The sequence below is a fragment of the Durio zibethinus genome, chromosome 18, assembly GCF_047325235.1.
Source record: "Durio zibethinus cultivar Kanyao isolate XHJ-2024 chromosome 18, ASM4732523v1, whole genome shotgun sequence".
NCBI lineage: Eukaryota > Viridiplantae > Streptophyta > Magnoliopsida > Malvales > Malvaceae > Durio > Durio zibethinus.
The window spans coordinates 6836997-6849564 of NC_143179.1; the positions used below are offsets into that span (position 1 = coordinate 6836997).

A 12568-nucleotide genomic window follows, 5' to 3' on the forward strand; every position below is an offset into this window, starting at 1 on the left:
ATGAACAGCAAGGGCAGGGCCAGCATCATGTGCAAACAAAGTATTAGTCTACTACTGCTTTCAAACTTGAAACGCTATGAAAACCAAAACAAATCCAAACCCAATTAATTATCTTATCCCTTATTTTCTCTTCTTTCCTCTAAAACTTTACGCAAACATTCCTCTTTTTCACTGAGCAAAACCCAATAAAGTTTTTAGTTTTTTAGAGCACTTTCTTTTCTGTTTCTTTAGACAGCAATGTCATCACCATCACCAGGGGCTGCCCCAGCCCCAACATCACCGCCACCATCGACTAATACTACATCCCCAACGTCACCACCACCATCGACTAATACTACGTCACCACCGCCACCAACCGCTTCAACTCCCCCACCAACTAGTACTCCCTCCCCACCACCTGCCACCCCATCTCCACCACCCGCCACCCCTTCAGCACCTCCGCCTTCAACTACCCCATCCCCTCCCCCTCCCTCGACTTCATCGCCTCCGCCATCATCCTCTACCAACCCACCGCCTCCAGCCACCACATCTCCCCCGCCATCATCCTCCAATCCTTCTCCTCCGCCTCCTTCTACATCGACTCCACCACCACCATCCCCGACAAGTTCGGGGACTCCATCACCGCCACCACCTCCAAGGAGTTCGGGGACTCCATCTCCCCCGCCGCCGTCTCCAAGGAGTTCGGGGACTCCATCTCCTCCGCCGCTGTCGTCTTCGTCTGATTCGAGCAGTCGGGTGTCGACGGGGCTGGTAGTTGGGATAGCAATAGCGGGAGTGGCGATATTGTTGGTTTTGAGTTTGTTGTTTATATGTTGTAAGAGGAAAAGGAGAAGAAGAGACGAGGGAAGTTACTACGTGCCTCCACCTCCTGGGCCTAAAGGTCAGATCTTGTTCCCATTTTTGGAATTAAATTGTTAATTGGAATTATGGGTGTTGTTATTTTTTTCAAACAGGCAAATCGGGTTATGTTTATTTATTTATTTATTTTTTGCATTATAAAGATGGAATTTTGAATTTTTTGATGTTATTTCTTTTTTTTTTTGGGTCATTTTGGGGTTGCATGATTATACTTGTGAAAAACACGTTTTTACAGTTGTGAGGATTGATCCGTGCTTGGAGTCAAGGAAATATTAGATGTTTGAATCATATGTTTGGGATTTTACATATACATTGCTGTTAGTGCTTTTGCATAGGCCTTTTCGATTCTGGTTGGATCATACGGAAGATGGAGAACTTTGTTTATGGTTTTCGCTCGAGCTATCATATGATCAAGCCTTTGACTAATTAAACCTTTGCCTTTGTTCACTCTACGTCCTTGCCTTCATGTTGTTTTTTACTTGAATTTCAGTTTGACTGAGTTTGGAGAATTTTATTTTGTTTTGGCTGTTTGGGAATCATTGAGGAAGATGCATATGCTAATTGTAAAAGGATTTTATCAATGTCTTAGTTACTTGTAGTCGTACTTTATTGACTCGGACCTAGGTAACCATAATTCAAAGAGCTGGTTGTTTTTTCCCAGTTGATCCATATGGTGGCCAGCAGTCGCAGTGGCAGCAAAATCCTCCCCCTGGTTCGGATCAATTTGTTGCAGTGCCTCCAAAGCCCACTCCTCCGCCGGTTATGGCATGGCGACCTCCATCTCCAGGACGCTCTCCTACGCCTCCAATGCCACCGCCACCCCCACCTTTCATGAGCAGCAGTGGAGATTCTGGCTCTAATTATTCAGGTTCTGAAAAACCACTTCCACCACCGTCACCTGGTATTGCGTTAGGTTTATCAAAGAGCACATTTACCTATGAGGAATTAGCAAGGGCAACAGATGGCTTCTCTGATGCAAACCTTCTTGGACAAGGTGGTTTTGGGTATGTGCACAGAGGAGTTCTCCCTAATGGGAAGGAAGTAGCAGTCAAGCAACTGAAGGCTGGAAGTGGGCAGGGGGAGAGAGAATTTCAGGCGGAAGTTGAGATTATCAGCCGTGTTCATCACAAACATCTTGTCTCATTGGTTGGATACTGTATCTCTGGGACAACAAGAATGCTTGTTTATGAGTTTGTTCCAAACAACACTTTGGAATTTCACTTGCATGGTAAGGTTGTCTTTGGAGTTGCAGGTCATGGTGCCTCTTTGAAGCATTGTGAATGCTAATTGATGTTTGATTCATCTGGTAAAGTGATCTAACGGAGAATGCTAATTACAGGAAACGGGCGACCTACCATGGATTGGCCAACTAGGGTGAAAATTGCTCTAGGATCTGCAAAAGGACTGGCATATCTTCATGAGGATTGTATGCTCTCTGACTCTCTCCCTTGCATACTTCCTCTAGATGTATGATTTCAATCTCTTACTTTATGGTAAAAATTATCACTGTTTTCAGGTCATCCTAAGATTATTCATCGTGATATTAAGGCAGCTAATATTCTTGTGGATTTCAAGTTTGAGGCAAAGGTATTGATTTCATTTTAATTTCTTGGCATTTCTAATTATTTGAATCATGAATCAAATCCAAACAATTACAACCAAAACACAGGCCCTGAGCTGTCTGAGTAAAATCTCGTTTATTTAATTGACATAGATTTGCTTGTGTCAACCTGTTAACTAAGTTAATTATCTATAAAATAACATTCTTTCAATCTTAACACTTCTATGTTTAAGTTTGGATGCAGTAGTTTTGAATGTGACTGTCTTGCTTTATTAGGTTGCCCAAACATGTATGTATTTTTTCTCTTATTATTGTTATTGAGATAATAATAAAAATTTTGTATTCAGGTTGCTGATTTTGGACTAGCAAAGTTTTCTTCTGATGTCAACACTCATGTCTCCACCAGGGTTATGGGTACTTTTGGGTAAGAAGACCTCCTGCATTCTTGTTGCTTGGTACATAGGATATGCAATTAAAATATTTTCTTAGTTGGTTTTCATTCACTTAATTCTCGCTGTTTCCAGGTATTTGGCTCCGGAGTATGCTTCAAGTGGAAAACTCACTGACAAATCAGACGTTTTCTCTTTTGGGGTCATGCTTTTGGAGTTGATTACTGGACACAGACCAGTTGGCTCTTCTTACATGGAGGACAGTTTGGTGGACTGGGTTAGTTATTACTTATTACTTTGGTCTATGATGGTCTCTCTTTACAATCACACACACATCATTTCATCTGCATCTTATTCTCTGTCTGTCTCTGCATTGGTTGCAGATACATAATTCTATTTTTGAATATCTTAGAATCTTTTATTAAGTAAATCTGATTTGGCATTGCAGGCTAGGCCTTTGCTCACAAGAGCTTTGGATGATGGAAACTTTGACGGTCTGGTTGATCCAAAGTTACAAAAGGAATATAACCACAATGAGATGGCTTGCATGGTTGCTTGTGCTGCTGCTTGTGTGCGACATTCAGCACGACTTCGACCACGGATGAGCCAGGTAATTGGTGTTGGTGGCATTTCTTTCAAATTCCATTTTGGGTACAGAGATTCAATTCTAGGGATGCCATGTCTGCTTGATAGGTATGGCTCTGAAGATAGATAAGATGATCAGATAATTGAAATTTAACTGAGAGACTTGCATATTGTGTGCTTAAGAATCTTATTATGATCATGACCATCAACCAAGTTGGTTTAACTGGTGGTTGATGGCTCATGAGTGAATACCATACTTTCAGTTAGACCTCATAGTTACTTTTATATCCCGCCCATTGTTGGACTCTGACCAAAAACTCGTAACGAAGCAGATAGTCCGTGCTTTAGAAGGAGATGCATCATTGTCCGATCTTAATGAAGGAATGAGACCTGGACACAGCAATGTCTACAGCTCTTATGGAAGCTCAGACTATGATACCAGCCACTACAATGAAGACATGAAAAAGTTCAGGAGGATGGCATTCGGCACGCAGGAATATGGTGCTAGTAGTGAGTACAGTGAACCGACCAGCGAATATGGTTTGTACCCTTCTGGCTCGAGCAATGAAGGCCAAACCACCCGGGAAATGGAGATGGGAAGGATGAAGAAGAATAGCCAAGGTTTTACTGGAACTTCAGCCTGACAATATTATTATACCTCATTTCTTTGTAAAGATCCTAACCCCACTTCTTTTTCATACTATTACTTGGATATCACTTTGATTGCTAAGATTGGCATGTTTTTTCATGAGATAAACACAAATTTTTATCCTTCTAATTTTGAAATTATAGGTTTTCATTGATTTGTATTTATTAGTCATTCACACAAAAGTAAATAATGGATACACTTTGGTTGATTCTTTTATTTGTTGCTTGATTGTTAATATCAAATTTGATGTGCTGAAACTGTAACTTTCTCCATTCATTTGTTGTGAATTCTTTCCTGTCAAAATTTGCTTGGATTGAAATTTTAGTCGTTGGGTTGGATCACCATGTTATATGGGGTGACATTAGTACCTAAGCTTCTAGTCTGCATTTACATCCAAGACTTAAAGCATCCATCCTTGATCCTTGATCCTTGATGATCAAAGCTTCGTCGGTGGAAAGATACCAAAATTTTGTTTATACCCTTTTTCTTTTTTGGAGACATAAAAACAAAATGGTCAATATTACTGTCAAACGCGGTTACTAAATCATTGAAACTGACAAAAGGGGTCCAGCTCATTTTGGGCTGTAGTCCTCTCTGGCTTCAGACCGCTGAGTAGCGAGTGCCTACCAACTAAACTTACCTGTGCCAGGAGAGATCAATGAGTCAGGTATCTCTCTATCATGTTTTGGACGTCCGGTGATTTCTTTTATTCAACAATTCATTGCCAACCTAAAATCCGAATCCAAATCCTTTTTCTTTAAGCGTATGGAAGACAGATATCACAAGACCAATGGATGTAAACAACAATTAACTACTTACTATAAAAGAAAAAGAATGAGAAAATATGAGACATGGTGAGCCTGTTTCATAAAAATGCCTAATATAATTTCTTGTAGCATGTCCTATCAACACAAATACCATGAAAACTTTGGTGTTGGACTAATATAGAAAAGGAAAAACACTATAAAGTAACAAGGCAAGGCAACAAATTCCCTACATGATAGATGCAAGTTTAGTAATCGGTACAAGGAGACTACTGGAGCTGTTTTTTCTTTTTGACGAAAGAGGTCCAATTTGAAGACAGGATTTTCAATTAGATGTCTTAATTTGCAGATTTTCTCCTTAATTTTAACTGTTAGTAATGAGTTTAGATGCATCAACTTAAAAGAAATCTGAATTAGGTAATGGTTATGCTAACCTTTGGAACATCTGTAATGTTTCTATCAAAATAATGTGGTTTTTCGGAAACCACTTTGCAACAGTCTTGTTTTGCTTGAATCCAACCCTTTAACTATAACGAATGCCAATGTTGAGCTACTGTATTAGTTATGGGATACCACAGGACAGGAAAGATTTCAAAGTCTAGACGTGTCATTTGCGGACTGTTGTGTGCTAGTTTATGAAGTGAATGTCATGAAATCATTTGATCACCTCAACAACTGGAGGGAGGAGTTTTTGATCCAGGTAAAGGTTTTGACCCTTTAGCACTCCTTCATTCCTGGTTCTTTTTTATCACTTAGTCGTTTATATTATCCAGGCTAGCCCATCAGATCCAGAGAATTTTCCCTTTACCGTATTCGGTAACAAGGTGGATGTTGATGGCGGTGATAGTTGAGTGGTATGATGAATGTTCCTCCTTTCAGCATGTTTTTATCTCTTTAAGTTAATACAAGATGTTATCTTTGTCATCTTTCAATCTGAAAATCAAGAAGAGTGAATTTTTCAATCTGTTCTTTGTCTAGTGTAACTCTAGCATGGTGTTTACTTCATAAAGTAAAATTCTGTTTAGCTATTTATGCACAAGATAATGATATTAATTATTAGACATTTTTTTCTTGTAATTGTATGTCAATGTATAGCATTGGCTGCTCATTACCATTTTCAGGTGTCTGAGAAGAAAGCAAAGGCATGGTGTGCCTCCAAAGGAAACATCCCTTATTTTGAAACATCTGCACAGGAAGGTTTCAATGTGGAAGCTGCCTTCTAGCGTATTAGCCAAAAATGCTCTAAAAAATGAGCCTGAAGAAGAAATGCGAGTATATTCTTAAAATTCAATTTCCAGGTCGAGAGTTTTCAGCTGCTATAAACCTAGCATGATATTCACCATTGAAATTTATTGATAACTGTCTGCAGTGTTATACCAAAGTTGGATTATGTTGTTGTGGGTGATAATGACACATTTTATCATCCTTAAGACTCCTCTGATTACACATACTGTATTGATGGGTTTAACGCTAATTTGATCTTGTCTGAACATCCTCCTTTGATTGAATTCCTCTGTTATTTCGACTCAAAGCTACTATATGCTTCCTTTTGTTCTTCATTCATTTTCATTGATGGGTGGGTGGGGGGGGGGGGGGGGGGGGAATTTCATGTCATAAGCTGATGCGTTCAAGAGATCACTGTCCTTTTTGCTATTTGCAGGAGGGTGGGGTTTACTAGATAAGCTCTGCTGGTTTCTATTCTTACAATGACAGTTTCTGTATTTGATCGCACACATGCTAACCTAATTGGATAATTCATTTAACTTTTGTTGATGAAGTTATCTCGCGGCCGACAGCTGCAAAGTTCTACGGGTTGCGAATGCTAAGAAAACAGCAACTTCATACATGTTATTCAAGTTCTTTGTATATTACATTTGCTCAGAGAAACTCATGTGATGATACTTTATAAATTTATATAGTATATATTGTTTCGAGTAGGATGTTTTCATTTTTCTTTCCATTTATTGCTTCAGCTTTCTTTTAATTGTTGATAAGAAAACTGGTGTGGCAATTTCCTTTCATTTCATATATGAATTTGTCTCATTATGAGCATATGAACCAAGAATATTGCTACAAAAATGAGTTGCTACGAGCATATGGAAATTGCTACAAATCTACATATATGAATTCAAAATTAACTCGTGGTGCCGCAGCTGTCAAAACTTTCAAATGTCTGACAGTACAGGAGTAAATTTGTGAAAAGAGAAAAAGTAACTTCAAAGAAACTATCCTCGATTATAGATTGGCCTCCGGACAAAAAAAAAAAAAAAACACTATAGATTGGCCAATCGACCAGAGCCAGATCGCTTTCGTCTCCGTCGTTTTTGTCGAATCTGCCAAATGCTCAAAAATAGTAAAATGCCTGAAGAACAGCAGAGAAATTAATCAAATACTAGGCCAAAAAAATACAAGAAGATTTACTTCAAGATTAGAATATATATGACATTCACCAACCTGTAACTGCAACAATTGCAGGTACAAGCCACTGACTAGCAACTAGTTCAGGCGCATCCAGCTGCAAACGAGAGGGAAGTTTATCAGTCTTTAGATTTAACATATAAAGAGAATGAATCAGTTAAATCAAATCTTCTGCTTCTTACCTCATCTCTGTACAGCAGACCCAAGTACCTGTTTCCCGCAGAATCGCCCTTATTTTTCTCTGTAAACTTGGGACGCCTAGATTTGGTCGAACCAACAGTGGAGTTTAAGCCTCTCCCCAAATCAATAACAAGATAGCCCGGCAGTCTTCTGTTTCTTCCCCTAACGTGTAAATTGTATCCTTTAGTTCCCCACACTTCAAATCTAGAGTCACTCCGACAGATTAAATCCTTTCCAATGACAGCAGAATACACAGAGAAATTTACATCAGTTCTTCGAGACGATAAGTGGTTGTCATCTTCATACAATGGCGTATCTTGCTTAACAGACTCAGAGAAAAGCACTGAATCTTTAATATTTGAACCAGTGAAATCCAGTATTTTTCTTAGAAGCCCGTAGCAATTGGTAACCATATGGCTGCTATCCAAGCAGTTCGAGTCTCCATATACAGCAATGCGACCTTCACCAACCTCTAACAGGCCAAGGATTGGTGAGTCTGCCTGTACATGCCAATAGATCCCGTAAATTTCAATGTTTGCCAACCATAAATGATTAAAAGATGAAAATGTCATCTGTAATGTAATAATCTAATTGTAGGTGTGTACATGAGTGATTTAAGCGTATATGTGGGAAGGGGATGGGGATGCATGTTGCTCCATGAGTCCAAAAAAAAAGGAACATCAATGTCTAATCACCTTGTTCATGCCAGAATTCAGCAGCACATTTTGAGTGGCCCCACTTTCTGAGCTATCCAAAAAAGGAAAGCTGTGAACATACCCGCCTCTAGGGAACCTCACTATGTCTGTTCCAGATGCATATCGACTCTGCTCACCATCAATAGAAAAATCACCATTCAGAATCTTATCCCCAAAAGCTATCCCAAATGGAGCCAAAAGATCATTTAATGCTGGAATATTTGCACCTCCAGTTACAGGTGTCCACCAGCTCCTTGTGTTATCATCAAAAAATCTCATTTTCACCATTGTATCCACATTATACCACTCAGCAAACACAGCCAACCCCAACCCAGTATTAATGACATCATCCCTGAGCTTTTCAATCTCTTCTTGAAAGTACTCATCCTCAAGATCAACCAGCAAAAGAGTCCCATATTGGCTAGCATCAAAGCATGTAAGAGGAGAACCAAGTGTCTCAACATAGTAGCCAGCATCTCGTAACATGTTGAACATAATGTGAAAATTTGTATGCAGGTGATCCCCATGCCAATCAAGAATATCATTCCGCACGTCCAATGAGTCTCTTGGAATATATCCAGGAGGATATTTAATACTGTGGAACTGATCCCATAAAACCCGTTTTGATCGTGGTGGAGTTGGAACCACATTCAATTTCAACTGGAGAATGCAAGTACTACTTCGAGCAGCCCTCTCTCCTTGGGCTGGAGGACTGTATAGTGTAACAGTTACATTGCCCTCGATCACTCCAGAAAAATGTACACCTTCTTCCTTAATTTGCATGTGCAGTGCTAAGTAACCAGTCCAAGGCCAGATGACTTCTGAATAAGTAAAGTGAATGCTTAGAAGATTCCCTTCCTCATCTGAAGGATGCCATGAAGGCGGACTTTGAACATAGCCAATGACACCCATCCCATTCAGAACAGTAGCATTGAATATCACAGGCATGGCACCAGCATAGAGTGGTTGACGACAAAAGGGCCAGGAATATGGACAATCTGTATAATCAAGAACACTAGGAAAGATGCTTGCTCGAGGTTGGTAGCTCTTTAGGATTTCATACGATTGTAATCTGACAAAGAAATAAAAATAATCAGAGCTGCTTCAACTGGGACTGGAAATGCAGATAGTCTGAATAAAAACAACAAGGATTAACATACAAAATAGATCCAAAAGAAATAATTCTGAATGTTAAAAGTGAGGATCCCTGTGATTGGGTGAGCTTACAGATCCACTCTCCCTGCACCCTGTTCATACATGTTAGGACCAGCAAGCTTAGCAGCACCCTCAACCAGTGCTTGTTTCATGCTTGCAGGATTCAAAATCTCCTTCCGTTTGTTCTCAGGAAAGATACTGACAAGCAGGCATACGACACCAGCAACCACAGGACTTGCCACACTCGTGCCCGATAAGCTTTTACACCCAGTACTGATCTTGGATCCCATAATTTCCCGTCCATATGCCACAACATCTGGTTTGACACGACCGTAACTGCAAAGGAATTAGCCAAGTTAAATCTTTATGCTTTAATCAGCATCATAAAGCTTGCTTGTTAAGGGAGATACACATGGAACATCATAACAAAAAAGAAAAAAAAAAGTCAAAATGAGTATGAAAATTGAAAGCCTTCATAAAATCAGCACTGAGAAGAAGGGATAAATCATATGTGGCAGTACCAAGACCTGAACACATTTAAAGAAAAAAAATCTAGTAGAGGGGTTACGCTAATAAGAAACTGTACTCCAAAAGTAAACACATGTAAGTTTCACAGTCACCAATGCAAATACAACTCCAGCAAAATAAATTGAATCGGGACTCAGGAGCCAGGAGAGGTGGGCTTGCTTTTTTTGTTCTTTCTTTCTTAAAATGAAGAAGATTGTGGGCTAGAAAAGTTATTGCATAAAAACAAAAATTACTAAATAACTCACGTAGTTGATCAAAAATGAGAAAAAAAGGAAGAGAGACAAAAATAGTACAGAAGAATTTAAAGATTCAAAACCAAGTAGGATAAATACAAAACTACTAAATAAGTTAATATGTAGAATAGAAGGATATGCTACCCATGAGGAATCTCCCAAGTACTCATGCCACGCGATGAAAATGAGGCTATGTGATCACTATAATCGATGCCACCAACACCAATAACATCACTTTGGTCGGCTGGATTGTTTAAAGTGCCATAAAGTGGCCCATCATTTCCAATGGCTGATACCATAATAATATTATTGGCTGTTATTTCCCAAACCTGGAGAACCATAAAGCAGCAAACATTAACCAAAACGGGTTCATCTGCAAAATATAAAAAAAAGGTATGCAATTTTATGCGTAAACAAATATTGGAAGTTTCACCTCCAAAGGGGGAACCTCACAAGCTGGTCCTTCCCTATTTGGAAATAAATTTCCAAAGGAGACAAACAATCTTCTTCAAAATGTAAAAAATTAGATAAAGTCAACTCATTCAATTTGAATGATCATACCATGATGCACGGAATTTAAGAGAGTTCATAGAAACTTGATGAAGGCAAGAAAATGCATTGAATACGATCATGAAGCTTGCAGAAAACTCAACAACTTTAATAAAGAAATGAGCCATTATGAATGAAGTGTTTCCATGTGCTACCAAAACCAAAATTATGGCAAAGTTGAAATTCAAAACTAGCGAGACAGACTAAAACCAACACTTTTATTCACAATTTCACAGTTGTGAAACCAAAATATCAAATGACGGTTGTTATATGAGCCTTAGTTATCCACAGGCACGAGAGTGGTACCTTCTCTACAAATGGGAGATCCAAGTAATCAGGACCACCTATGCTCAAGTTTAGAACATCCATGTTGGTTGCAATAGCATAGTTGAAAGCATCAAGGAACCAGGATGTATATGACACCTGCAATAAGCTGAGGACAAAATTCTCATAATCTAGCCAAATTTTATAGAATAAATCAAATGTTAAAAGAGAAAGTCTTAGGTTAAACTGTATGAAAAATAAAAGTCTTTCATTATATTGCCTATTCATTTCTCAGATAAAATATCTTGTAATTCTAGTGATGAACAGTTCAAAAGAGCTTCAGATTTCCCTAATGCATGCTAGGCATTTTCAAATAAATGAGCAGAGAAAATACAGAGGAAATCAAGGACAAAAAGGGTGTGATTTGTAAAGACCAGGGGGCAACTTCCAATCACAATACAAAAATAAAGAAAATTTATAATACCAACATGTGTTACCTGTGCGTCAGTAAAAACACGAAAAGCATAAATCTCAGTATCTGGTGCAAAACCAAGACATTCTGCATCTTCACCAGCAATAACACCGGCAACAAATGTCCCATGTCCAAGATTATCATTCAAAGTATCCTCGTTAGTCCAATTAATACGTTCCTGAAAGATTAACTCTCGAGAGTGAATATTAAAGTTCCCCATTGAAGCCACATTATTAACTAGGCAAAACAAGAGTCATTGTCAATGCGAAATTAATTTCACATAAACATAAGTTCAAATTTCAAAGAAATGCATTTTCCCACTTATAATATACCTTAATGTTTCGAAAATGAGGGTGTTTAGCACGTATTCCAGTATCGAAAATAGCCATTTTGACTTTAGCACCAGAATAACCTTTTCGCCAAAGAACATCTGCTCCAAATAAGGAAGTAACTTGAGACCTCTGCAACATCAAAATCAGCAATTCCATAACTTTCCTTATTTAAATTCCCAAAAAACAAACATTGCAAATCTACTTAATCAAATTAAAATTTACCGGCATCAAAAGATGTCGACTCCAATTAATTGAGCAATTACTTGAACCTGAATCGTGGCAATGTTTCTCTTCACTAAAAGACATCGAAGTAAAAATCTTTCCGGGTTGCTTTTGCTCATTCTCAAAAGCACCACCAAGCAGGCCCCTTTTATAGCTAAAATCAACGTTCACATCTTTAACAAGTCTCAGCCTCTCAATTTCCTCAATCAAGGCTTCTTTTACTGAATCCTCAATCGAAAGTAGCCCAAAATCCGTCGGAAACTTAGCGGCCTGGTTGCGTCTCTCGATCCATTCCCAACCATCGGATCGAATGCTGGATTCCAAGTACGAACGGTGATCGGACGCCAGTCTGTAGTCGGTGAACCGGATTATGTAATTGTTACAGATGGCCTGTTTTTGGGTTAGGGTTTGGTTACCGGTCGGATTGAAGGAAAGCTTGAAATGGAAAATGGAAAGGGAGATAAGAAGAATCAAGAGGGCCGATTTGAGAGGAAATGAAGGTTGAATTGTGATCATGATGATCGGCCGTTAACGGTTGATTCGCTTGGCGAGAAATTCCACTCATCGGAGAGAGAGAAAAGAAAGAGGAAGAGATCTCTGCCTCTTTGGCCTTGTGTTTAACTTCACTTGCATCTTCGGCTTCCGACAACTTCGTAAATCTAGAGCGGACGACAGAAACGAACTTTTTGGAGTGAAATGCCACGTGGTTTAAAT

General features: G+C 39.0%; 2 protein-coding genes and 1 pseudogene across 3 annotated transcripts; 2 read left to right on the forward strand and 1 right to left on the reverse strand.

The window, feature by feature from the left end:
- Positions 1 to 20: 20 nt before the first annotated feature.
- Positions 21 to 4258, forward strand: LOC111299096 (proline-rich receptor-like protein kinase PERK1). Its single transcript, XM_022894072.2, has 8 exons — positions 21 to 880; positions 1520 to 2086; positions 2198 to 2284; positions 2375 to 2445; positions 2767 to 2843; positions 2944 to 3085; positions 3257 to 3418; positions 3726 to 4258. Exons 1-8 carry the CDS (start codon positions 238 to 240, stop codon positions 4035 to 4037), a joined length of 2061 nt encoding a protein of 686 aa, XP_022749807.2. The 5' UTR covers positions 21 to 237; the 3' UTR covers positions 4038 to 4258.
- A 140-nt stretch (positions 4259 to 4398) lies between these two features.
- On the forward strand, positions 4399 to 6314 carry LOC111300847 (ras-related protein Rab7-like; annotated as a pseudogene). Its single transcript, XR_016329687.1, has 3 exons — positions 4399 to 5506; positions 5580 to 5660; positions 5928 to 6314. The product of XR_016329687.1 is annotated as a ras-related protein Rab7-like (transcript).
- Positions 6315 to 6903: 589 nt separating this feature from the next.
- On the reverse strand, positions 6904 to 12501 carry LOC111299108 (subtilisin-like protease SBT6.1). The gene is made up of 10 exons (XM_022894085.2): positions 11855 to 12501; positions 11633 to 11761; positions 11326 to 11478; positions 10871 to 10987; positions 10160 to 10344; positions 9327 to 9590; positions 8100 to 9171; positions 7407 to 7904; positions 7261 to 7321; positions 6904 to 7168 (listed from the first exon to the last, which is right to left on the reverse strand). The coding sequence occupies exons 1-10, from the start codon at positions 12368 to 12370 to the stop codon at positions 7080 to 7082; spliced, it is 3084 nt and encodes a 1027-aa protein (XP_022749820.2). The 5' UTR covers positions 12371 to 12501; the 3' UTR covers positions 6904 to 7079.
- Positions 12502 to 12568: the final 67 nt, after the last annotated feature.